Source organism: Scyliorhinus canicula, chromosome 11, assembly GCF_902713615.1.
Source record: "Scyliorhinus canicula chromosome 11, sScyCan1.1, whole genome shotgun sequence".
Taxonomy (NCBI): Eukaryota; Metazoa; Chordata; class Chondrichthyes; order Carcharhiniformes; family Scyliorhinidae; genus Scyliorhinus; species Scyliorhinus canicula.
In genome coordinates, this window is record NC_052156.1 from 40,917,397 (window position 1) to 40,941,989 (window position 24,593).

At 42.3% G+C, this 24,593-nt stretch overlaps 1 protein-coding gene across 2 annotated transcripts in view; it reads right to left on the reverse strand.

Annotated features, from left to right (window-relative positions):
- Positions 1–691: 691 nt before the first annotated feature.
- The window catches only part of il17rd (interleukin 17 receptor D), an 82,450-nt gene continuing 58,548 nt past the window's right edge, over positions 692–24,593 (reverse strand). For both annotated transcript variants that reach the window (XM_038812820.1, XM_038812821.1), the window contains 7 exons: positions 20,042–20,199; positions 16,219–16,284; positions 14,204–14,258; positions 12,840–12,950; positions 9,950–10,110; positions 7,847–8,777; positions 692–2,650 (listed from right to left, as the gene is read on the reverse strand). In XM_038812820.1, coding sequence (XP_038668748.1) covers positions 2,553–2,650; positions 7,847–8,777; positions 9,950–10,110; positions 12,840–12,950; positions 14,204–14,258; positions 16,219–16,284; positions 20,042–20,199 — 1,580 coding nt within the window. In that variant the 3' untranslated portion in view covers positions 692–2,552. The remainder of the gene's footprint in view (positions 2,651–7,846; positions 8,778–9,949; positions 10,111–12,839; positions 12,951–14,203; positions 14,259–16,218; positions 16,285–20,041; positions 20,200–24,593) is intronic.

The following is a 24,593-nucleotide window of genomic DNA, read 5'->3' on the forward strand; positions in this document are numbered from 1 at the left end:
GGTGCTGTGGAGGGTTAATGCCTAAACCTCGTGCATGACCAGATCCCCAGTGCAAGATAAACAAACCTTGTTTCTCGTGGAACCCCTTACCTACCCCTCTCAGAGCAAATTTCACCGTTTCCAAATACAGAAACTCCATTAGATCTCCCAGCCACGCCGAGGCACAGGTGGGAGAAGCTGGGGTTGATTCAATTAAAAGTGGTGCACTTAACAAAGGCTGTTTGAAGGGATGAAGGATAGCTGAAAATGGTGCGGGAGGGGTCCAGCTAATCATGTTCATATGTCTGGTCCTGCCAAAAATTGGAGACATTTTGAGAGTTATTTTTTAAGCACTACATCAGAGGTCCTACATGTAGATTTGGAGACAGGTCCCCTGGAGGCCACATTCGGGATGTCAGACCTGCTGGAGTGGAGGATGGGGGCGGGGGCAGATGTCTTAGCCTTTGCCTCGTTGATTGCTTGCAGGCGGGTCCTGTTAGGGAGGAGGTCAGCTTCTCCCACCTGTGCCTCGGCATGGCTGGGGGATCTAATGGAGTTTCTGTATTTGGAAACGGTGAAATTTGCTCTGAGAGGGGTAGGTGAGTGGTTCCACGAGAAACAAGGTTTGTTTATCTTGCACTGGGGATCTGGTTGCTGTCAAGGGGCAGGGGAGGGCGGGGGGGGGGGGGGGGGGGGGGAAGGGGGGGTTGTGTTTAATCTTTGTAAAAATGTTAAGATATTGAAAATTTCAATAAAAATAAAATTAAAAAATCAAATTATTAAAATGACGTCAGCCCAAAATTGAACTCCATGACATAAATAACTAACAATGCCACAACTATGACTGGTGACATACAATAAATCATTATTGTGTAAAATTAATTTATCAAAACAGAGTAATTTCAAAATTTATTCTTAGTGAGGAAATAAAACTAAATGAGAACACCAATAGGCAAAGGCCAGCCCTTGGTATAGATCACTCAATATGCTGCATCTGGTAACATCCGGCAAGCCACCACCACCGCCAACCACAGCTGCACGGCAGGATGGACTCATGTCCCAAGTTGGGGAGCTGAGTTTATTTTGCAGCAGGAAGTGCAACAGTGTAGTTATTTTGCAACAGGTAGCGGGTGTCCCGGTAGCACAGTGGTTAGCACTACTGCCTTACGGCGCTGAGGACCCAGGTTTGATTCAGGCCCTGGATCACTGTGTGGAGTTTGCCCATTCTCCCCGTGTTTGCGTGGGTCTCACTCCCGCAACCCACAAAAATGCACAGGGTTGCGGTGAGAACCACGCAAACACATGGGTCTCATCCCACGCAAACACGTGGGTCTCAACCCACGGTAAATTGGCCCTTAATTGGAAAAAAAATGATTGGGCACTCTAAATTTATTTTAAAAAATATTTTGCAACAGGTCACCATTGTTCCAGGTGACCAGAGGAGGATCACCACACCTCAGGTGAGGGTCAAGGTTGAGAAGGCCATGCCTTCATGATTAATCTCAGCTGGTATGAAAATTGATCCGCGCTGCTGGCCTTGTTCTGCATCTCAAACCAGTTGTCTAGTCAACTGAGCTAAACCAGTCTCCATTTTGCAGCAATGAGTGATGTGGCTGAATTATACGGGAGATTGGATTATAAATCAACATAACAAACGTTTGAGTGGGTGACAGCAGTGTACAAATACAATTATACAATTACCCTCTCCCCAGTGGGCATAGTATTCAATAAACAGTCACTAAAAACTTAAACATCATTCTTTTCTTAGCTGCATCTGACATTTAAAAAGTAGCATTATTTTGTAGTTGGAAAGATATTAAGTTTAAATGTTTAAAATCAGAATCCAGGTTTGAGTGCATTACAATCCAGGTTTGAGCACATTACAATCCAAGTTAGAGCACATTACAAGATCAGTGAACATCAGTTGCATTTTCTTTTTTAAATTATTCTTCCAACTAAAATTATTATACAATTACCCTCTCCCCAGTGGGCATAGTAGTGCAATTATCTGCAATACGTCATCAGTAAACATGTGCATGTCCAATGTTAATCTAAATCTAATAACTCTGGTCTCTACAACATGAAATAGTCAGATAAATGATAAAAGTTTTTACAGTACTGCACCTGTAATGTTCTTTCCCAAGTTGTCATTCATTCTATCTTAACAGGTGTAAATATTGGTTAACACATCAGGTTTGTCATTAATCACAAAGATCAAGATATTAATTTCTAATGATCAAGATGCACATATGGTGCAAATCAGTACATACAAAATAAATATCACATTAAACAGTTAAAAGCATCAAGTTAGTGTCGCAATTCAATGATATAATTGTTGAAATTAAACACTGATCCCAATCAAATTGACCAGCCCTTGTACTGAAACAATGCCACTTGCTTAACGCCTGCCAACCTGACCTTTCAACCATAATAGTGGACTAAATATATAGAAGATTCAACTTCCATAATATATTGAGGATCTAAGTGTGGCTTGAACAGTCACAATTGCAATCTGTTAGTGAATATAAAGCTGAGAAGGTAAAGTGGCAATGCATACTCTGTGGTATAGAATGTTATAGAGTTACTGCAGTGTGTATGTGTCTATCTATTTCCACTTTACATGGTTCAGAAATCGACGATTTTCTTGTGAGGCCTGGTGGTTCGTCTTCCCCTGTGAAGAAAATCATGCAACAAGTTACTAAAAAAGGCGTAATTATCAAGATTAAAGACAAAGCAAGCTTTTGGCACAGTCTGGCCTGGGGCTCAGCAGTGAGAAATCCATTCTGATGAGTTATGTGATGAATAACCCATGTACTGTGGAGGAATTTGGGAGGTGGGTCATGTCGGCTTGAGGCAAGAGCTCAATATTGCGACTCGTTTAAGTATTTTCACAATGTCTTTTTTTTTAAAAACAGCACAAGTGAGCATGAAAAGAACATTCTTCACCCTTCCAACTCTCACTCAATCTTCCCCAGTGCTTTTCTAGGAATGGAGAGATGAGATGGGGGAGTGGCTTTGCATTCAAGAAGATTCGGCAAGTCTGAAATTGGTCATCGGGACAACCCAATATTTCCATTGATCGTGGAGTGTTGGCCATGAGTGTTGACAAAAAAGAGAGGGACGAAGGTGAGCGGCAGAAGGGTGCATATCATATATGTCTATCTGACATTACAAGTGAGAACCAGGCCGAAATTAGAATGTTCATACGTGACGTTGAAAAAAAATGTGAAGCAAAGCAAGAGTACGAGAAGAGACTTGCAGCAAATATAAAAGGGAATCCAAAGATGTACTGAGGGCACCAAAACATGGATCCGCACACAAAGAGGCAGAGGACATGGTTGAGGTACAAAATTAGCATTTTGCATCTGTCTTTACCCAAGGAAGAAGATATTGACAAAGTTATGATGAAAGAGGTGGTGGTTGGGACACTGAAGGGGATAAAAATTGAAGACTAAGTTTCAGAAAGATTAGCTGTTGATAAATCACCAGGGTTGGACCAGATGCATCCCAGGATACTGAGGGAAGTAAGGCTGAAAATTGCAGAGACACCGGCCATAATCGCCCAATGCTCCTTAACTACAGGGATGGTGTCGGAGGACCGGAGAATTGCAAATGTTACATACCCTTGTTCAAAAAAGGATGCAAGGGTAAGCCTAGCAGGTGCAGGCATGTCCGTCCAACCACAATTCTTGGAAACCTTTTAGAAATAATAATTTGCGACAAAGTTAACGTTCACTTGGACTAATGTGAATTAGTTAAGGAAGGTCCACATGGATTTGTTTCAAATCGCGCTTAACTAATTTGATTACATTTTTTAATGACGTAAGAGAAAGGATTTGGTGAGGGTAATGTGGTTAATAGGGCACACAGGTTTCCTGGACTATATCAATTGAGGCATTGAGTGCAAAAGAAAGATGTTATGGTGAATCATTATGACTACAGCATCAACTGGGGCTGGTTTAGCACAGTGGGCTAAATAGCTGGCTTGTAATGCAGAACAAGGCAGCAGTGCGGGTTCAACTCCCATACCGGCCTCCCTGAACAGGCACTGGAATGTGGTGACTAGGGGCTTTTTGCAGTAACTTCATTGAAGCCTACTTGTGACAATAAGCGATTATTATTATTATAACGGACATATTGTTGAAGTCGGTGTAAACACCGGAGTGGTGTACACCGGCGTCAATGGGCCTCCTGGCCCAGCAATTAATCGGTCTTCAGGGGGTTAGCGCGATGGCGGAGTGCTGCACGCTGCTCCGGGGCCGAAAGGCGGCCCGGCACGGGACCACGCATGTGCGCCCGCTGGCCGTCTCTGCACCGGCGTATGGTTGCCATCCCCACTCCGGCGTCTGCGTGTGGTTGCTGTCTCGGGAATTGCACCTGCACTGTTGGGCTCTCTCTGCATCACTAACCAGCTGTCCAGCCCGCTCAGCTAAACCAGCCTGAGCTAACAGCAACTTGCATATGTATCACAATTTAATGTAGCAAGATCATCCCCGAGGTGCCAGACAAGGGTGTCCTCAAGCAAAACATTTCTGACACTGAGCCATAGGTCACATTATCAGGGCAGATGACCAAAAGCTTGGTCAATGGTGAAGGTTTTAAGGAGCACCTTAAAAAGAGAAGTGAAAGAAGGAGAGGTTCCAGGACAGAATTCCAGAGTTTATGGACTCGACAGCTGTAGGTATGGCCACCAATGGTGAACGAATTAAAATCAGGGTGTGGAGGTGACTAGAATTAGATACCTCAAAGGGTTGCATGGATGAAGGAGTTACAGAAATACAGAGAGGCAAGGCTGTGGAAGGATTTAAAAGCAAGGATGAGGATTTTACAATTGAAGTGTTGTTAAACCAGGAGTCAATGCAGGTCAGTGAGTACAAGGGGTGAATGGGACAGCTTTAAATACAGGCAACAGCTTTGTGTAAGTTTATGGACTGTGAAAGATGGGAGACCAGCTCACAGAGTATTAGAATAGCCAAGTCGTGAGGTAACGAAAGCCATGGATTTCAGTGCAGATGAGTTGGGGCAGGGTCCGATAGGGCAAGGGTACAGAGCAAGAAAAGCTACAAAATAGCCAACTGCAATCTTAATCCCGATTTGAAGGTTTGATTAACCTGAATACGGAGTTCCAAATTATAATGCATCTATCGTTGTCATCCAAGACTTTTGTTAAGTACGTGTGTGTTTACTTAACTTACAACTGCAAAGTATATTAATAAGAATCTGATTTAATAAGAATTCTGACCATTATTCTGACCATAATGTTTCTTATCAATTATGAGGAATGGATAGAACGCACATTATAAACAAATGCATCATCTAATAGACAAATTACAGTTCAGGTGAAAGATCAAAGAGATGGAGAATCAACTGTACTTCTGTTGGCACCAACGGTATAAAATGTTACGGTGACTATTGCAGTGTTCAAGGATGCATCAAATGCATATTAGCCACATTCCCACAGGAGGGGATGGGGAGAGTAAACTGTGCCAAGACATTAAAACAATGGAATCAAGGACTTGCGGGTGCAATTTTGACTTTATATTTGTAATTTAAACCTGGTTATATTGAATCCAATGAAAAACTGCATTTTAAAAATTTTATTCGTTCATGGAATTTTATTCATTCAGTGGCACTGGCTATGCCAGTGTTTATTGCCAACCCCACACTGCCTTTAAAGGTGACGGTGAGCTGCCTTCTTGAACCGGAGCAGTCAATTTGCTTTGCAACATCCACATTTCTGTTAGGAGCGTACTATCAGAATTTTGACCTAGTAACAGTGAAGGAACAGCAATATACTTCCAAGTTACAATGATGTGGAGGGGAACTTGAAGACGATGGTGTTCCCATGCATCTGCTGCCCTTCTCCTTCTTGGTGGTACACGTCATAGGTTTGCAAGATGCTATTGGAGAAGTCTTGGTGAATTGCTGCAGTGCTTCTTGTAGATGGTACACACTGCGGCCACTATGTGTCGGTGGTGGATAAAGATTGTATGGAGTGACAATCAAGTGGCTGCTTTAACCATAGAAAGAACCATAGAATTTCTACAGTGTAGAGGGAAGGCATTCAGCCCATTGAATCTGCACCGACCCTCTGGAGGTGCACCCGACATAGCCCCATTCCCCATCTTATCCCTGTAACCTGGTAACTCCATCCAACCTGCACATCTTTGGACACACTATGGGACAATTTAGCATGGCCAATCCACCTAACCTGCACATCTTTGGACTGTGGGAGGAAACCGGAGCACCCGGAGGAACGTCTCGCAGACACAGGGAGAGCTTGCAAACTCCACACAGACAGTCACCAGAGGCCAGAATTGAACCCAGATCCTTGGTGCTGAGGGGTAGCAGTGCTAACCGTGTCACTCTGGATGGTGGTGAATATCGAGTGTTGTTGGAGCTGCACTCATCGAGGCAAGTGGAGAGTGTTCAACCACACTCCTGACTTATGCCTTGTAGATTGTGGCAGGCTTTGAGGAGCCAGGAGGCGAATTACTATCCACAGAAATCCCAGCCTCTGACCTGCCTTTGTACTCTTTCAGAGTAACTTTGAGTATAAAAGCGGGCAGAACCTTCCGAAGTGAGCGATTTAAATCACTTTGTCGGATGGTTCCGGGCCCAGCCCAATTGTTCAGAGGAAACTAGCGCTTCTGGACAATGCCGAGTAAACCCTTACCTGGGAACATCGGAGGGGGATGCCACCCAAATTCCGCACTGAGCCAGGAAGTTACAAGCCAATAGACCTTCTTCATTACCCAGTGGCAACTAACACAATAACTAACAGAATACTTGGTGAGCAGACACTTATTTTTAAAATTAAATTCCCTTCTACTTTGTTCAGAATGCGGGTAACGATTCCTGCTACTGGGTACTTAAAAATGAAATTGTATCAATGTTTTGATGCAATAGCACCCTCTTGAGGTTTGAGAAGGTTGGTGCACCATTAAACTCAAACAATGGAATAAGATTCTCCGCATACAAGAGGTGCATTCAAAGTTTTGCTCAATTACCTATGGTACGGTGAAAGAAATGCCACACATAATTTCACCTAGAGATTGAGAACAGGGTAGAGTCTGAATTGTACAATGTTTGTAGAGGCTGTCTTAACAGATTAAATTGCAATTTCTGCCTCTACTTTATGTACAGCTTCAAAAGTGCAAATGAGTGGTTTTGTGAATTTTGATTTATTTTTGCAGCATCGAGTCTCTTCTTCAGGTTTTCATTACTGCAGCAAGTATTCTTGTTTCTTGATTTTATTCACATTATATACGGGGCATGATGACTGATCTTAAATAGTTCCCAGAAAATGAACAGTCCACTTTGGATATTATACAAGTTGCTCTCTGCATCAAGTTCACAATTGGCCGAAGACCTTTGCAACAGATTTTTATTTTTAGCTTGTTCTATCTTTATTAGTCCCCAAATAAGAATAGCAATTGGTTACAATGAATATCAAACTGAAGGGTAACTTTTCCCCCAATACTGTAGCAAGTGTACTCGGTATCTAATTAATTTCACTGAGGACCCTCCTCATCTCTACTCATTCTTTTTTCCCCCTTTTTTTCCCCAATTAAGGAGCAATTTAGTGTGGCCAATCTACCTACCCTGCACATCTTTGTGTTGTGGAGGTGAGACCCACGTAGACGCTGGGAGAATGTGCAAACTCCACACCGACAGTGACCCAGGGCCGGGATCGAACCTGGGTCCTTGGCGCCGTGAGGCAGCAGTGCTAACCAGTGCACCACCATGCCGCCTTTATTTGGTGCATTCTAATACAAAACAGTATGGTACTTTGGTACAAGCTATAATGCATACTGCTGTCTCTAGCAAACCTTAGGATATAGTCGGTACTTGCAAGATATCTTACCTAACCCTGAGGATGAAGAGACGCTGTCTGCAATGGAGCCGGTTTCTGTCTGGTCTGAAGACAGGCCATCCATTAAAGGCAGTGATAATTCTGATGAAGGAATGGAAGAGTCATATATCCCAGAGTCACGGGGCATTTCGGGCAAGTTCACAGATGCCACCATTCGTGGCAAGGGTCTCAGCAGAGAACTGGCATCTTGACGATCAGAAACATCTGCATCTCCAATGATGCTCAAGTGCTGAATTATGGAATAGGAGACTGAATTAATAGGGGTGACATCTGCAATGGTCTTCAAGTGAAAATCGTGCTCAGTGACTGGCTGCTTAAAAACTACTTCATTCAGGACAAGTCCAGAGTCAACTCTAACTGGTCCTTGATGATGAGAGAGACGGGGAAGACCTGGCAATAGCTGCTTCTCAAACCAGTCAGGCTCTAGCTCGATAAGTTGCTTCATATTAGAAATGGCTATGTACAGCGAGCGACCAGATTTAGTTCTGAAGTAGTTGCTTTTACGAATGTTCACTTCACGCGGGTCCCGGTCTGGGTGGCTGTGATCTCGAGCATGTAAATGAGAATACAGCTGAGGGAAATGGTCCATCAGTTTGTACTTGCAAGCCAAATCTAAGATACCAGGAATGTCTGCTTCACAGGAGTAGTCAAAATAAATGGCGATGAACTTGGAGGGGTTGCCTGAATTTAGTCGTGCTTGGCGCAGCCTCTCTGCTATCATAGAAACAGCCACAATAAAAAGTTCTCCCTGCCCACCATCTCTAAAGCTGCCTTTATGTTTACGATGCTTCTTTTCTACAAAGAACTTCATTCCTTTCGAACAAATAACAATGATATAATGGGACTCCATGATCTGCCGACTGAGCCAATCCATTTGCCCCTCCTTACAGATTTCCAAATGCTCCCACAAATCCAAGGCAACCTATTTAAAAACAAAATAAAACAAAAAAAACTCAGTTTCTATAACAGATAGGACAATCCATTCCTCAAATGCATTTTTTTTTAAAAACACACCAACTTTCCCCTGCATAATAATAATGTTGCAAGTGATTTTAATGCAAATCCATTCTCTCCAAATAAAGCCAGAAGATTCCATTTCTCTTTAATCTTTTAGTCAGGAGGGTACTGACCATTTACAGACCATGATCAATAAGTTAGTAATCATTGCTTGCTGTTTTAAGAATACAGAATGCAAGCAAATTACTTTATCCAGCAGTGAGTTTGATCTGTAAATTCAGGATAAAAGATATCCACTTGGGTGAACAGATAGACTGCAGAAATGTGCTATCTTCTTACGCACAGGAAAACTGATTGCAGTTTGGAATCAGAAAATCATTCTAAAGACTTCATAGTGAAAAATTAACACATGTGAAAATGTGATGTTATGTTCACCGTTCTGAATTCAGGTGACCTTTCTGATTGGCTTCCAGTCTGTTAGTTATAATCTGCGAGGACTAATGTCCAACTAAACATGACAGTAGCTCTTGCTCCAGAATCACGCACGGCTAGATGACAGCTATGGTGACACTGACAAGTAGCAGCAAGCAAACAGATGTTATATCTATACTATTGAACTTGGAGACAGACAGACGCAGCATGAAATTGGATAGCCCAAAAAGATGTGAAGGGAACTCCTAATAGTCTTTCTAGGGTTAGCTGCTTTCAGTTTTGCTGTGCGGAATATGACATTTGTTCAGGTTTTGTTGAAACCATAACGTTTTGTGCTGCTTAAAGCAAGGTATAAAGACAAAAAAACTCAAATACAGACAGCAGAGTATTGGATGTTCTCAAGTATACGTAGGATGCTAATTGAGTCTTGAGGGGGGAAATAAAAGCATAGATGAGGGATTCTGATCATCTAAAAATATACTCTAAAACTATAAATTTATGTGCAGAAAGTGGTTCACATCATTCATTAAGGGCAAAATTCATAGCAAGTTGCAACCTCTTTCAGCAAGTGTCTGCTTCATTAAACATCTTCAATATGCAGACACCACTTTAAAACTGATCAAAACCTCCTCACAGTATAATGTTTGACAGACTTAAAATTATTCCCCCCCCACACGTAGTTTTACATAGAGTAAGCAAATTTACCTCGCAGCCACAGAAGTCCTGCAGGAAGAATGCAAAGCACTGAACAACACTGAGGTGTTTCTGACAGTCCTTACTAGAATAACAGATGAAAACTTTTGGCTTGGACCGAGGAATTGGCAATGATTCAGAATTCTCCTCATCCAGTTCCGAATACACCGGATCTAAAACAACACAAGATCAATCTTAATATGCAAGCAGTTCAACCCAAACACAATTCCTCAACAAGGCACCAAAGTATCCTTGCCCTGAATAGCAATACTTGATATGAACCTCAAGTATGCAGGATGGTTTAGGGCTGTCAAAACAGAATAATATTCCAATGCATTAGATTATGAACAAAATAATCCTATCAGATAATCGTATCAATAGTCCCCCAGGATTCGGTTTTCGTTTTTAAAAGGCTCATTGCCTAGACGTGTTTTGTTTACAGAGGACAGTGCATTCTGACAATGCCTCAACCAGGGTTGAAATGCCAACCATCAATGCCCTTTTTTCATATCATGTAACATTTTGATCCCTTTGAAATTTGGCATTCTTGCACCTGTACAGATGAGTGCAAGAAGAAAATCTTTGATAGCATTTTTCTTTTTCAGTAATTCTCAGTTCTGCACGACCAAGCACCTAAATGTACTAATTATTTTTGGAAAATGTAAATATATATAGCACTGAATATAGTCACATAACAACCCTCATCTAGTTCAAAGAAAATAGTGAAAATTGTGACAATCCCATGAGGGAAAGCATCTGAGACCCAGGACTTAACAAAAATTGTGCTTTATTGCGAATTTCTAAATAGTGTAATCTGCACCATCCATTGTATTTCAAAAACTCAATGTTAAATTTCCTACAATCATTCTACATCACTCCATTTCCAGGCCCCTGTCATTGCTGCTCCGTAACTAGCCAGGAAACCCATGAGAAATGCCAGTGTGACCTGCTCACTGATTTTCCTCTATTGTTGAGCACAAACAGATAAAATTACATGACACAACAGCAAAACTAATTGACACATTATAGGGCTGGTTTAGCTCAGTGGGCTAGACAGCTGGTTTGTAATGCAGAACAAGGGCCAGCAGGGCTGGTTCAATTCCCGTGCCAGCTTACCCGAACAAGCGCTGGAATGTGGCGAGTAGGGGCTATTCACAGTAACTTTATACTTGTGACAATAAAAGATTATTATTATTACTACTACATTTGATGGGGTATTTCTAGCCCCCCCCCCCACGGGCCAACACTTTTTATATCCCCATTCCATTAATTTTATCTCAGCCCAATCAAATATCTGCTGATTCGAATTTACATTAGAAGGGGTTAACCTGTGGACTGGCTCTAGTCTTATTTCCAGATGAGAAAATGTTTACAAGATGCAGACAGTGGGATTTATGTATCTTCATCCGAATCTCACTCCAAAACTTTTGAGAGAAGAGTTAGTTTGGTATATGCTTTGAGAGAATAGTTAGTTTGGTATATGCTATAAATTCTTGTATTCTGAAGCTCAATAAAAAGATCAATTCAAAGGGTGTGTGCAGATCTCACTCCAAAGGGTGTGTGCAGATCTCACTCCAAAGGGTGTGTGCAGATCTCACTCCAAAGGGTGTGTGCAGATCTCACTCCAAAGGGTGTGTGCAGATCTCACTCCAAAGGGTGTGTGCAGATCTCACTCCAAAGGGTGTGTGCAGATCTCACTCCGGAGTTTGAGCACAATACAGATGGGCACTTGGTGCAGTCTCGAGGGGAGTGTTTTACTGTTGGAGATACAATCATATGAACATAAAGATCCCATTGCATTATTTAAAGAGCAGGATGTTCTCTGGCTGTTCGAGCTAATATTTGTCACTCAGCCAGTACTATTTAGAACAGATTGATTGGTTAATCGTTTCTTTTGTTGCTTCCAACAATTTGACTGCTATGTTCGTATGGTTTCTGCTCGATTGTTATTGGGTAAGGACTGGATTAGCATAGTCCCTCTATAACTGTTAACTCTATCCGGAAAGTTTTGGGAGGGGGGGGTGATATTTGAGAGAAAAAATTAATGGCTACTCTAGGATCAGCCAGCTTTCATAGAAGTCATCCTGGTTTTGACAACAATCAAGTAATACGCTTCACTGGATTATTGTCAGACAGCAAAGACCTTCTAACTATTGTCCACCAATATTCCTCGTCTAACCTCACTGTCAATATGCATGTTTACTTTCTTGTCCCCAAAACAATTGCTAACCCCTTCCACTTTCAGAGAATTGTGCAGATTGCAACTATGCAAACCTACTCCCATGCTCCGTCACTTAGTATCGCATAACGTGCATTAGGAAGGGGCGTTCCAATCACTCGAGTGGGTATTTGTTGAGAACTTCTCCAGGACGGAATAATGACTTCCCTATTGTTCCTGATAGTCCTAGAAGACTGCAGTCTGGCTTTAACCCACATTCTCTGAAAAGCTGAAACTCGTGGCCTTCCTTCTTAAACCTGTGCAAATGCCAACACTTCAAAAAGTATTTTTACCCCTCCAATTCTTTTTTGTTTAGTTTTTTAAAAATAATTTATTAACCCAATTCATTTTTCCAATTAAGGGGCAATTTAGCATGACCAATCCACCTAGCTTGCACATCTTTGGGTTGGGGGGGCGAAACCCACGCAAACACGGGGAGAATGTGCAAACTTCACACGGACAGTGACCCAGATCCGGGATCGAACCTGGGACCTCGACGCCGTATGGTCGCAGGGCTAACCCACTGCGCCACCGTGCTGCCCTCCCTCCAATTCTTTTCTGTGGACAAACAATCAAAAAAGATCCTGGAACATGACTTAGAAAAAAGTTCAAAATTGACCTTGAATTTACTTCAGAAAGTTATTTTTTTTACTTCAGGGAACAAAACGGCAGCGTGTTGCTTACTTTGCTGCTTCTTACAGCATAGCACTGTGAGGAGAGTGATGATGGCGGAAACGATCACCAGCGGAACTGTGATGGCAATTGCTCGAATTGGCCCAGCCCATAGATAGTGCACTAATGGAAGAGGAGGATAAAGCAGAAAACATGTTAGTTTACTGAACAGAAACTTGATACAAAGCCGAGTCGTGGCACCAATAGCTGGTTTTCATAAGCTTGTACCTATTTTCTGTTGCCATCCAGAAGACAAATTGAAAATTACATTTTTCCACAACGAAAGTGGAGGCTCATTAGATAAGTTCTTGACTTTTGACAAGTAGTTTGGATAAATAGAAGCTCGGCTATTTCAGTCAGGAAGACCGCAGGATCGATTCCTATTCTGTGCCAACTTGCTGATACCGGCGGGAATATCAGCAAAAACATCATAGACAATCTGGGATTAGGGATTTCTTGCCTAAACACTTTGGTGAATTTCTACTTTTTTTAAAACATTATTTTATTACAAACATGTATCAAAACAGGTTGCAGCAAATAAACACCCTAGGAAACATACTTCCCAACAATCAACTATACAGTCTGTACAGATTTTCCCCTTTTTCAGCCCCCAACGGTGAATCTGTACTTGATGACCAACTATTCAAAGCTGTTTTTCCCCTTGTAACGTGCCGACATTCTGTTTTTTTAAAGCGCATCTTCGCAAACATTTTTTCCCCCCTTAGGGAATAGTGGGCAAGTAGTGGACGGATTCCAAGCTGATTGTCAATCCGTTGGACCACATTATGAACCCTCCCTCTGTGGCCCACAAGTCCTGTAGTTGGGCTTGAACCCGGAGCTTCTGGCCCAGACTGTGCCACAAGACCTCCTGACATATCTAAATAATGGTTATAAGGAGAAGGTACACGAAGGATCTGAAGCTTTACTTTAGAAGAGAGTGAGGAAAATGTATCAGATTTTTAAAACCCATACAATAAGTCACAACAGTGGGTATCCCTAGTAATTGAAGCATCCACGCCATAAAAATCCACAGAGCTAATATTCAAGGAGAGGAACCTTTTATATATGAATCCTCTGTCTTCTGCTTTTTATTCATAAGGCCATCACTTCAATGGAAAATTTTCTTTCTTACAAATCCAGTGTGATGAAATTACTTTTGAAAATTCATAAAAAACCCAGCTGCTCAGTCCTCTAAAGATGGCAGCCATCGATATGCTCTGATTCAATAAGGTAACTCTGATCCCTTCCCTCAAGATAATTTCTTTGACCTATGCAAATAAATTATTTGTTAACCATTTCTAAATATGTTTGAGATTAAACATACAGATCCTGAGGTGCCCATTATCATCACAATCCAACCTTAAAATAGACGCTACCTGGCCTCACTGTGAAATTGATTTGTTTGCCAGTGGTGTTGCTAGAATCGGTCACCTGTAGGAAAAAATGTACAAGATGATCTTCAGTTACATAATTGACAAAAACGTGCAAGGTTACGAAGAACAAGAAGGCACTTGACATTAAAGTGATCAACTACCAATACATTAAAATGAAATCTCTGTTTTAAGGTCTTCTCTCTCAATATATACAGGGTAATGTAATTACTTGGGGCTCTCATTTGGGTCATGTTGCAAAAAAATAGGGACAAGGAAACAACTTTTGTAAGACACTTATCTAGAGGGAACTAGAGAGAAAATAAATCATACTCCTGACATAATTTGAGTGTGTTTACAAATGGCAGTCTATAGATACTGATTCTGAAAAACGTTTAGCTCAGATATTCCCGCGACTGTGTGACTGGCAAATTAATAATAATAATCTTTATTGTCAAGAGCAGGCTTGCATTAACACTGCAATGAAGTTACTGTGAAAAGCCCCTCGTCGCCACATTCCGGAACCTGTTCGGCTACACAGAAGGAGAATTCAAAATATCCAATTCACCTAACAGCACATCTTCCGGGACTTGTGGGAGGAAATCGGAGCACCTGGAGGAAACCCATGCAGATGCAGGGAGAACGTGCCGACCCCTCACAAACAGTGACCCAAGCCAGGAATCAAACCCGAGACCCTGGAGCTGTGATGCAACAGTGCTACCCACTGTGCTACCGTGCCGCCCATTATAAATCAGTACAAAGATCTTGTTGTCAATAACGTCCTGCATGTTTTCCTGAATTTCTTATTAGAATATGCGAGATAGGGCGAGATAGGGCATGACAGCAAATTGGAAGCAGGCGGCCATTTTCTTACCAGAAATTCAACAAGTACGTCATTTAGAATGAGAACGTAAAGACTTAAAAACTGAATTTATGGAATGAATGGGAATGGCACTCTTCGACAACACACTATTGTCAAACACCGGCATCATCACTTCTTAATTTAAGCAACAGCAATATGAAAGCTGGCCATGATGTAACAAAATTGCAATCGCATTAGTTTTTACTGAGGACTAAGGTATTAAAAATATCTTCCAATTGTTTTTGTAAGGGTCAACGGTGGATCAGCATTAAAATTGTTGAAAGCAGGGTGTCCAATAAGTTATGGCATTATCACTTACTTCATAACTTCCTCTTATTTTGCATTGTACTAGGGCCCTTCCACTTAGATGTTCCATTACAACGGTACACATCCCCAAGAAAGTCTGACCATTGAACCATAATAGGTGGAAGAGAATAAGTTTGGCCGCAGTGTTGTATGACACACACACACGCACACACACACACACACACACACACACACACACACACACACACACACAAATGCTTTGCACCCAAACTAATAATTGAGATGCAGCAATATCATGGCGCATATGCACTAACCCACAGCTGCAACTTGTTTGTAAACAGATGGGAACGAACTGGACTAAAAAGATTTCACAAACAAATTAAAGTCTCATTTGGAAGAATGAAATTTGAACCAAGCCATTTCACCAAAAAGAATTTGAGACCACAGATAACAGATTTCACAGACAAAAAAGCAAGCTTACAGAGCACAAAGCCATTAAAATCGCAGAGAACCAATCTGATCCTTCTCCCCATATATGGAGATGGTTCAGCAATCCCCTGCTGAGATACAGCCAGATGCTGTGTTCTACTTCATGGAGGAAAGCTGCAGTCTTCCGTAGTCAAGTTCAGACATCAACAATTTGCATTGGTCAAAGAGGCAGGTTTTAAGAAATGTTTTGAAGAATGAGAGTGAGACGGAGATACTGAGAGCCCAGGGCCTGGGAAAATGAAGGCAGGGTCACCAATAGTGGGATGAAGAAAATCAATGGTGGACAAGACATCGGAATTGAAGGCGTGTAGACACTTGTGGGTTGTAGTTCGGGAGGGTTAACATTATAATTACTACATTGAAAGCAGAATTTGAAACATGCCCAAATATAAAAGAATCATACCTCAATGGTGTAAGTGCCTGGGTAGAGATCATGAAAAACGTAACTCACAACGGTCATATTATTGTCCTATAAAGGAAGAAAATAAACATCTCTTACTGAATGCGTTTGCAACATCCTGGCACAGTTGAAAGTTTCATGAATATTAAGGAATGACAATTGCTTCAACAGCAGTTTTTGTAGCATTTTGGAAGTGGGCCAAGTTGGGTCCTGGGATTTGTGGTGGCCAAGACACTGTCCTATGAAGGGAAAGTGCAGGACAAGTTTCTGAAGAATCACATAGATCATTTGCGGAGTCGGAAGCCATCCCAAGAGCCAGTGTTACTGCCTGATCCAATTGTGCCAGCAAGTAGTGTGTTGTTTTTCCAAGGAGTGAAGCATTTAATCACAGTGCTATCCCCAGTGAGACCGAGCATACAGTGGAAAACGATGTGCCGGTACCAGGAGAGAGTCCCAGTGAAGCAGGTCCAACAGAAGCTACCACTACAGCAAAACCTCAACCAATTGAGCTATGCCGTTCGCAGAGAAAGAAAAAGTCCCCTGACAGCCTGGGTTTCTGATAAACTGTGTTAAAAAATTGTTCATTATTGCTAATGTTTTGAAAGTTGTACAAGTTATTAATGCACTGTGTACTAAGGGACGCACAGGGGAGGGATGTAGTAGCTAGCCCCTTTAAAGAGGCACATAGCGGAAGGGTTATGTGATCCAATCGTCCAATTGGGAATGGCCATGGGGATCTTGGTGCAGAGTGTGGGTTTTTGCAGCCCGTTTTGAGCCCATTGTGTTGAAAGTGAAGGTTGGTCTTGATAATAATCCCGTCATTGTTAGTTAGTGAACTGTTGGTCGCCAATTTGTTACATCGGCAATGAGGAAAACAACAAAACTACTCAGATAGCAATGAGGAAACAAGTTGGAAGGAAAGTTCGGTTACAAGAGTTGTAGAACAAGTCAAATCGAGTCCAGCTTGCAAAAGAGCAAAAAGTAGTCATGCCTCTCTGAGAAAAATTAGAAGCTTCAACGATACTACAGAAGACTGGATACAGTATGTGGAGCATTTGGAATATTTTTTCCATGCTAATGAAATAGAGGAGGAGGATAAGAAGGAAATTATATTGCTGACTGCATGTCATACATGATCCGAAGTTTAACATCCCCGGATGCTCCCGACGCAAAGACATTTGCAGAGTTTGTTGAGCTAGCAAAGGGGGTGTTACCTCACTAAGTCCTCAGTAATAGTGCGAAGGTACAAATTTAACTCCATAGGGAGAAGCCAAGGGAGATTATTGCACCTTTGACAAATCACGGAGCATTGAGATTTTGAGTCAGCGTTGATTGATATGTTAAGGGGTCGATTGGCATATGAAAACAATGCAGATATATAGTGAGAAATTTGTTAGCTGAATCGGAGTTGCTGAATCCGTGTAAAAACAAACAGGGCTTGCCCAATACCAGCAGAGTAAATAATCCAGCCCCAGTGCATATTATGGAGGATAGGCCTGCTGCCGTTTTGTCACTTAATAATGTGCAAGCGGGCAAGGTAGCCGCCATCACAGTGGTGTTGTTAGTGAACGGCCAGCCACTGAAGATGGAAGTAGACATGGGGGCATCAGCGAACAGATCTACTGGTATCCCAAGATGGGGTTCAACCCTTGGAGCTGGAGAGTACTGCAGCTACATTTACCAGAGGGGCTATATAAATAGTAGAGGTGACCATGACTCCAGTGAGTTATAGACAGCAGTCTGCATAGCTACTGTTGATAGCACTGTCGAGCCAAGGAGTGAGTATAATAGGGTTTGACTGCCGCCAAAAGATCAAGTTGAACTGGCTGGAAATGTTTAAAATGAAAAGAGGAGCCTGCACAAAGTCATTAGAGGAACCAAGATGTGTCCCAGGAGAAATTAGGAAAGATCAAAGGATTTCAAGCAAAAATCCATGTGACCTGGAAGCCACCCCGAGATTGTTTAGTGCAACAGAGTTTCTGATAAACTATGTTTCAAAATTGTTCATATCAATGTACTATATAAGTAATTAAAGGGGGGTATGTATTAGCTAGCACCATTAAGAGAGGGGGGATTGTACTGCAAGGATCATGTGACCCAATCACCCAATGGGGAATGGGCACGGGGAGCTCGGTGCAGACGCAAGCTTTCCGCAGCCTGTTTTGTGATCCTAGTACTGAGAGAGAAAACATCAATTGTAGTGCTCTGAATATAGTTTCTTTTTTTTAAATTTAGAGTACCCAATTCATATTTTTCCAATTAAGGGGCAATTTAGCGTGGCCAATCCACCTACCCTGCACAACTTTGGGTTATGGAGGGCGAAGCCCACTGAAACACGGGGAGAATGTGCAAACTCCACACGGACAGTGACCCAGAGCTGGGATCGAACCTGGCACGTTGGCGCAGTGAGGCAACAGTGCTAACCACTCTGCCGCCGTGCTACCCACATGTAGTTTTAAAAAAAATAATAAACCTCCTGTCATTAGTTAGCTAACTGGCGATTGCCAATTATTGCATTTACTACATTATGAAAGTGGCCTTAAAAGATACAGGACAAGTGCAGTACAGTGGCTAGCACTGCTGCCTCATGGTGTCGCAGTCCCAGGTGTGATCCCGGCTCTAGTGGAGTCTGGACATTCTCCCTGTATAGCGTGGGTTTCACCCCCACAACCCAAAGATGCGCAGGGTAGGTGGATTGGCCACACTAAACTCTCTTAATTGGAAAAAATAAATTGGGTACTCTAAATTTTTTTAAAAACAAGATACAGGGTATCAATCCTGAAAGTCACCAACATGCATTTGTTCCTATCTCAGTTCAAGACATCAAACTTAGTATCTATCATAGATCCTGAAGACTTAAACATGGACTGTGTATTGTTGTATTTAATAAAGATGAGGCAGAGTGACTGATGGTATACAGAACAACTGTGTTACTCCAACATCATCCTGGCAGCCAGCACACAGGGCAGCCATTATTCTCTGCTGAGGAAATGCAGTGAGGTCGTCCACAACAGATGCTACTTATTAAAACAATGTAAAGCCACAAAAATATTTCAAGGAGCGATCATGTAACATTATCAGTTTTAAATAGATTTTCCTGATTTTGTTTAAAAAGAAAAGCAATATTTTTGTTCTGTGGCTGCAGTAGCTCTGTGGGTAGGTCTCCCACCACCCAGAAAGCCCTGGGTTCAAGTCCCACTCCGGAATTGCTGGCTACAAAAGAAACCAGCCACTGGTACAGCCAGGGAAATCACCGGTACCGGTTCCCAGCCCCGATAAATGGGAAGTTTTAGCGGCAATAAAGGCATATCTAGCTGTAAAACCACCCACCAAATCCTACTAGCATTGCAACAATCCCTATCAACATGGGGAAAATCGAAAGAGGAATAAACCAAGCCTTGTTAATGTTTCGTCTCACTGCCCCCATAATGGGGAAGTTTAACGCTGAACCTCATCAATAATTTCTACAGCTTTAGAATTTTTATTAAAATTGGTTCCAAAGTTAACCTTAGCTTAAAGATTAACTTTAAGTCAAAGGTTTAAATGGTTCAGTGAAATCTATAAAGAGATTTTCTGTCTTCAATTTGCATAAGAGCAGCACCCTACACCCCCCCCCAACCTCAAAATATAAATGATGCTTCAGCTGAAAGAAGCTATGAGGCCTCGAGAAGGGGGCCAGCTATCTGTACAGTAAATAGCTGGTTTAGGGCAGCTGGTATCATCAAAGGCTTGGGATATAGGTTGCCCATACTTCCTCTTACCCAGCTTTATAATTAGGGCATAGCCTATAGCATTGCAACATTACCCAGCACTCCAATTTGCTTACCACAAATATGTTTTTGTCCTTGTGGAAACCGGTGTTCACCATCTTGCAGCGGATGTGATAGGACTTGAATCCAAAAAGTGAAGGAGCCAAGTCAAAGGTCACATTTAAATTTGTAGACTGGTATAGTTGGTTGACGTCCAGATTCTTTGGAGACCAGTCTGTTGGTGAAAACACAAAAAATGAAAATTAGCAACTAATGTAACATACTACAGTTCAGTTCCAGGAAAAGCCATGCTCATTTTTTTTTTGCAAGTTACATTTGGCCTGGGTTTTACAATCAGTGGCACTAGCCTTTCATCACATTAACACTTGCCCTCTGGGCCTTTACATTGGAACTCTTGTGATTAGAGAGCCAAAGAAGCATGGTGCTCTTGACAGGGGATCTGGGACCTGTGTGAACAGGGCAACAACTGTGTATCTCCTTCCAGAGGCGGTCCTACAATAAAACACACCACTCAGCATGGGGCCTGGCCAATGGGGGTCCCCATACTGAAAAATGGCTGTGGTGTGGGAGCACCAGTGCCTGGTACCTCCGAGCTCAAGAACGAGCCTATCAGCAGGCAATATGTAACAACATCAGGCTCTGATGATTGGTGGACTGCTCTTTAGAGCGGGAAAACAGTGTGCCAGACGTTGAGAGGTGGTAGAGACTTAGAATAGTTCAGAAGAAGGTTTCCAAACTTTTATCGAGTGAAGCAGCAGCCATGTTTCTGACATCTGGCTCGGAAGCCTGAGGCAAGAGTGATGTCGCCAACCTTACATTGGCAAGTGAGCCTGCAAAAACTTTCAGTGAGCTGGTGGCTCGGGCCAATGTTCATCGAAGGGAGCAGCAGGGTGACTCTCAACCCTCAGACCAGATAGCGGGAGGACAGGCAGGCATGCAACCACAGAAAGAAGAGGCCAGGTAAAGTAGCGAGCCAAGAGCACACGCAGTTGTCGAGGCTCGAAGCCTGGCCACTGGAGTGAGAGGTGATGTGAGAAGGTTAGGCAAGCACCGGTGTCGTAGATTGCAGGGAACAGTAGACAGTGGGGCATTTCAACCAGAGGCCAGGGCTGAGAGTGAGAGGGCTGGGCGGCAACCAGACCAGTGAGGGAGAGAGCAGAGGCCAGGCCAGATAACCAGCAACAGCAGTCAGTCAGCCACCAGTAGCAAACATGCGAGCTTAGGTCGTCGAGAGGAGCAGCTACAGGGATAACTCAATCCGAGGCCAGGGCTGTGGAAGGCAAAGAAGCCTGCTTTCTGAAAACTCATTCATTGAAATCAAGACAGATCAGTCTGACAGCCAAGAATGAAGAAAGATGAAGGCAAGGCAAAACGACGAAGCTAGGCAAAAATTTAGCACTTTACTTTAAGCAGCGTGCAAACTACACATTCATCCTCAACAACAACATCCAACGACGACTTTTCTGATGATTCCGTTCTGCCGATTTCCAGAGACAACCACCTGAAAAACTTGAACAAGAAGAAGTGGACTGAAATGGGAATGGAACTACAGGCTACTGGTCAAACCCATTGTTCTGCAAAACTGAAATGAGGGAAGAAATCCACATTGCAGACATTGCTTTCTGTCCAAAATCTGTTCCACTGGGTAGGATTGAATATTTTCTAATAAATAGACCAGAGAACATAGGTCAAATGAAAAATTTGAGTACAAGGTTTGAAGCCGAACACAGTTTAAATGTCTTCATGCGTCCCATTTTAGAGAATGCAGATAAATGGCAAAATGAAAAGGAGAAATTGGTTGATTTTTTTCGGAAATCTCTGCAAATTATTCCCTGCCCTAGTAGAGGAAACAATCATTTGTCAACAGGTTCTGTAATTGGAGAAATGTTTGAGGAGATATTTCTGATCATGAAACTTCCAAAATATATATTAAGGCTATGCGGGTGTTCGCTGGAAGATGTAAATTACCTGGAAGAATTAGTTTTCCCCAATTAAGGGGCAATTTAGCATGACCAAACCACTGCGCCACAGTGCTGCCTGTATTATATGGAAGAATTGATTCTGCGTTATCAGCGCAGTTTGAAAAGGAGCATTCTTTTCACTGGAGGGAAGTGCTGAGTTGTGTTGTTCCCAGTCAAACTTCTGTCTTCCTTGGGACTACCTCTAAGAGGACATGATGAGTCATCAGTGTCAAGTAGAAGAGGTAATCTTTTAGCCTGCCTTGAATATCTCAGTGCATTTGATCAGCTTTTCAAAGAACATTTGAAAATTTAGCAATATTGTGGCTCAGGGAAGACCAACTTTTAACGCACAGAACCTACGATGACCATCACTATATGGCGGAGCTGCTCAGAAACCAACGCACTAATGAAGTCAAAGATGCCAAATGCTATTCCATATAGTTTAACCAACATTAGCTGTCAGTCATGTGGACCAATTAACATTATTTTATGCGATCAGCTATGGTGAAGTTGTAGAGCATTTCTTTCTTGTCCAGCTACAATCCCACATTCCTGAGTGCCTGGAGACAACTGTTTCGGAAATCATTGCAAATTTAGGTTCTGACATCAAATATTGCCACAGGCAGAGCTTCCATAATGCCGCAAATATGGCAGGAAAATAATTCAGGTCTGCGAGCAAGACTGAACAATGCAACCCCCTGTGCATTATTCCTCTCATGTTCCAGTCACTCCTTGAATGTCATCTGCAACGCTGCAGCTTGTGAAATAGCCATATTATGTTTTGACTTCATTCAAAACGTGTGCCTTTTTTTCAGTTTCCACACATCAGTGGAATATACTGCAATTACTCTTAAGAGCAGACACATGGTCAAACAAATATGTGACACCAGCTGGTCCACCTGTGATGCTGTTCTGGCATTGAGATAACTTTTTCAATATAAAGGAATGCTCATCAGACATTGCCACACCAAAATCAGAGAAAGCTTTTTGAAAAGTGTTTTCCAATTAAGGGGCAATTTAGCGTGGCCAATCGATCTACCCTGCACATCGTTAGGGTGGTGGGGTTGAGACACATGCAGACACGGGAGAAACTCCACACGGATCGTGACCCAGGGCTGTCAAAGTATGATAAATACTATGTTAAAGTATCTGAACACTCACTGTGTCGTAGTGAGAAGCCAATGTATACTTTACCTGCAAACCGTCTCATTTTTTGCTTTTCCACATCTGAGAGGGGAAATCCTGAGGTTTTCATCGACTCTTTAATAATTTGTATTTTATTTAAGAAACAATTTGGTTTAGCAGCCTATGATATTAGGCTTGGACTGGGCACTCTCCTTCATTGCACTATTTGCTCCTACACTGGACTTCTTTTGGCCCATTCTGTCCTGCACTGTGCTGCAGTCATACTTGGGGCAGCAGGGTAGCATGGTGGTTAGCACAAATGCTTCACAGCTCCAGGGTCCCAGGTTCGATTCCCAGCTGGGTCACTGTCTGTGTGGAGTCTGCACGTCCTCCCCCTGTGTGCGTGGGTTTCCTCCGGGTGCTCCGGTTTCCTCCCACAGTCCAAAGATGTGCGGGTTAGGTGGATTGGCCATGCTAAATTGCCCGTAGTGTCCTAATAAAAGTAAGGTTAAGGGGGGGGTTGTTGGGTTACGGGTATAGGGTGGATACGTGGGTTTGAGTAGGGTGATCATGGCTCGGCACAACATTGAGGGCCGAAGGGCCTGTTCTGTGCTGTACTGTTCTATGTTCTATGTTCTATACCATTTGGCTGATTTCTCCATCCCATTGCTCATCAGGCAGTTCATGTTTGCCTGATGAAATAATTCTTACTGAAGTTTAGAAGAGTTTGAAACATAAAGTGTAAATTAGAAATGTAATTCAATGCCAGGTCATATGCAGAACACAAAAGAGAGGGAAATAAGATGGAATTGAGTGTTGGGAGAGAGAAAATAAACAAAGTTTTAAAATTACAGGTAGGTGGATTGGCCATGCTAAATTGCCCCTTAATTGGAAAAAGAGAATTGGGTACTCTAAAAGAAAATATTTAAGTTTTAAAATTACAATTCAAATTATTATTTTTTAAAATAAATTTAGAGTACCCAATTATTTTTTCCAATTAAGGGGCAATTTAGCATGGCCAATCTGCCTATCCTGCACATCTTTGGGTTGTGAGGGAGAACGTGCAAACTCCACACGGACAGTGACCCAGGGCCGGGATTCGAACCCAGGTCCTCAGCGCCGTAGGCAGCAATGCTAACCACTGTGCCTTTGTGCTGCCCACAATTAAAATTATGACGCACTATCAATATTTTAATTTCTGAGAGAATAACGCACCTTTCTTGTAAAGTAATTTAGTGTCAGGACATTATTTGGCAATAATTAAGATTAATGTCCCGGTAATTTATTTTCGGTTGTACACAGACTGTAAATTTCAATTAAATTCTATTAAACCTCTGTGTGGCCAGCACTCATTTATTTTTATTTTGTTTTGTTACAATCGGCAACTTGTGCAACCTGCGGATATCTTCCAGGTTGCTGCACACCCTGTACCTTAAAGGGGACACTGATTAAAAATTACCACACCATTAGATATTTATTTGCGTTGGAATTAGCAAATCCTAATGTTTTCTAGTGAGTATAG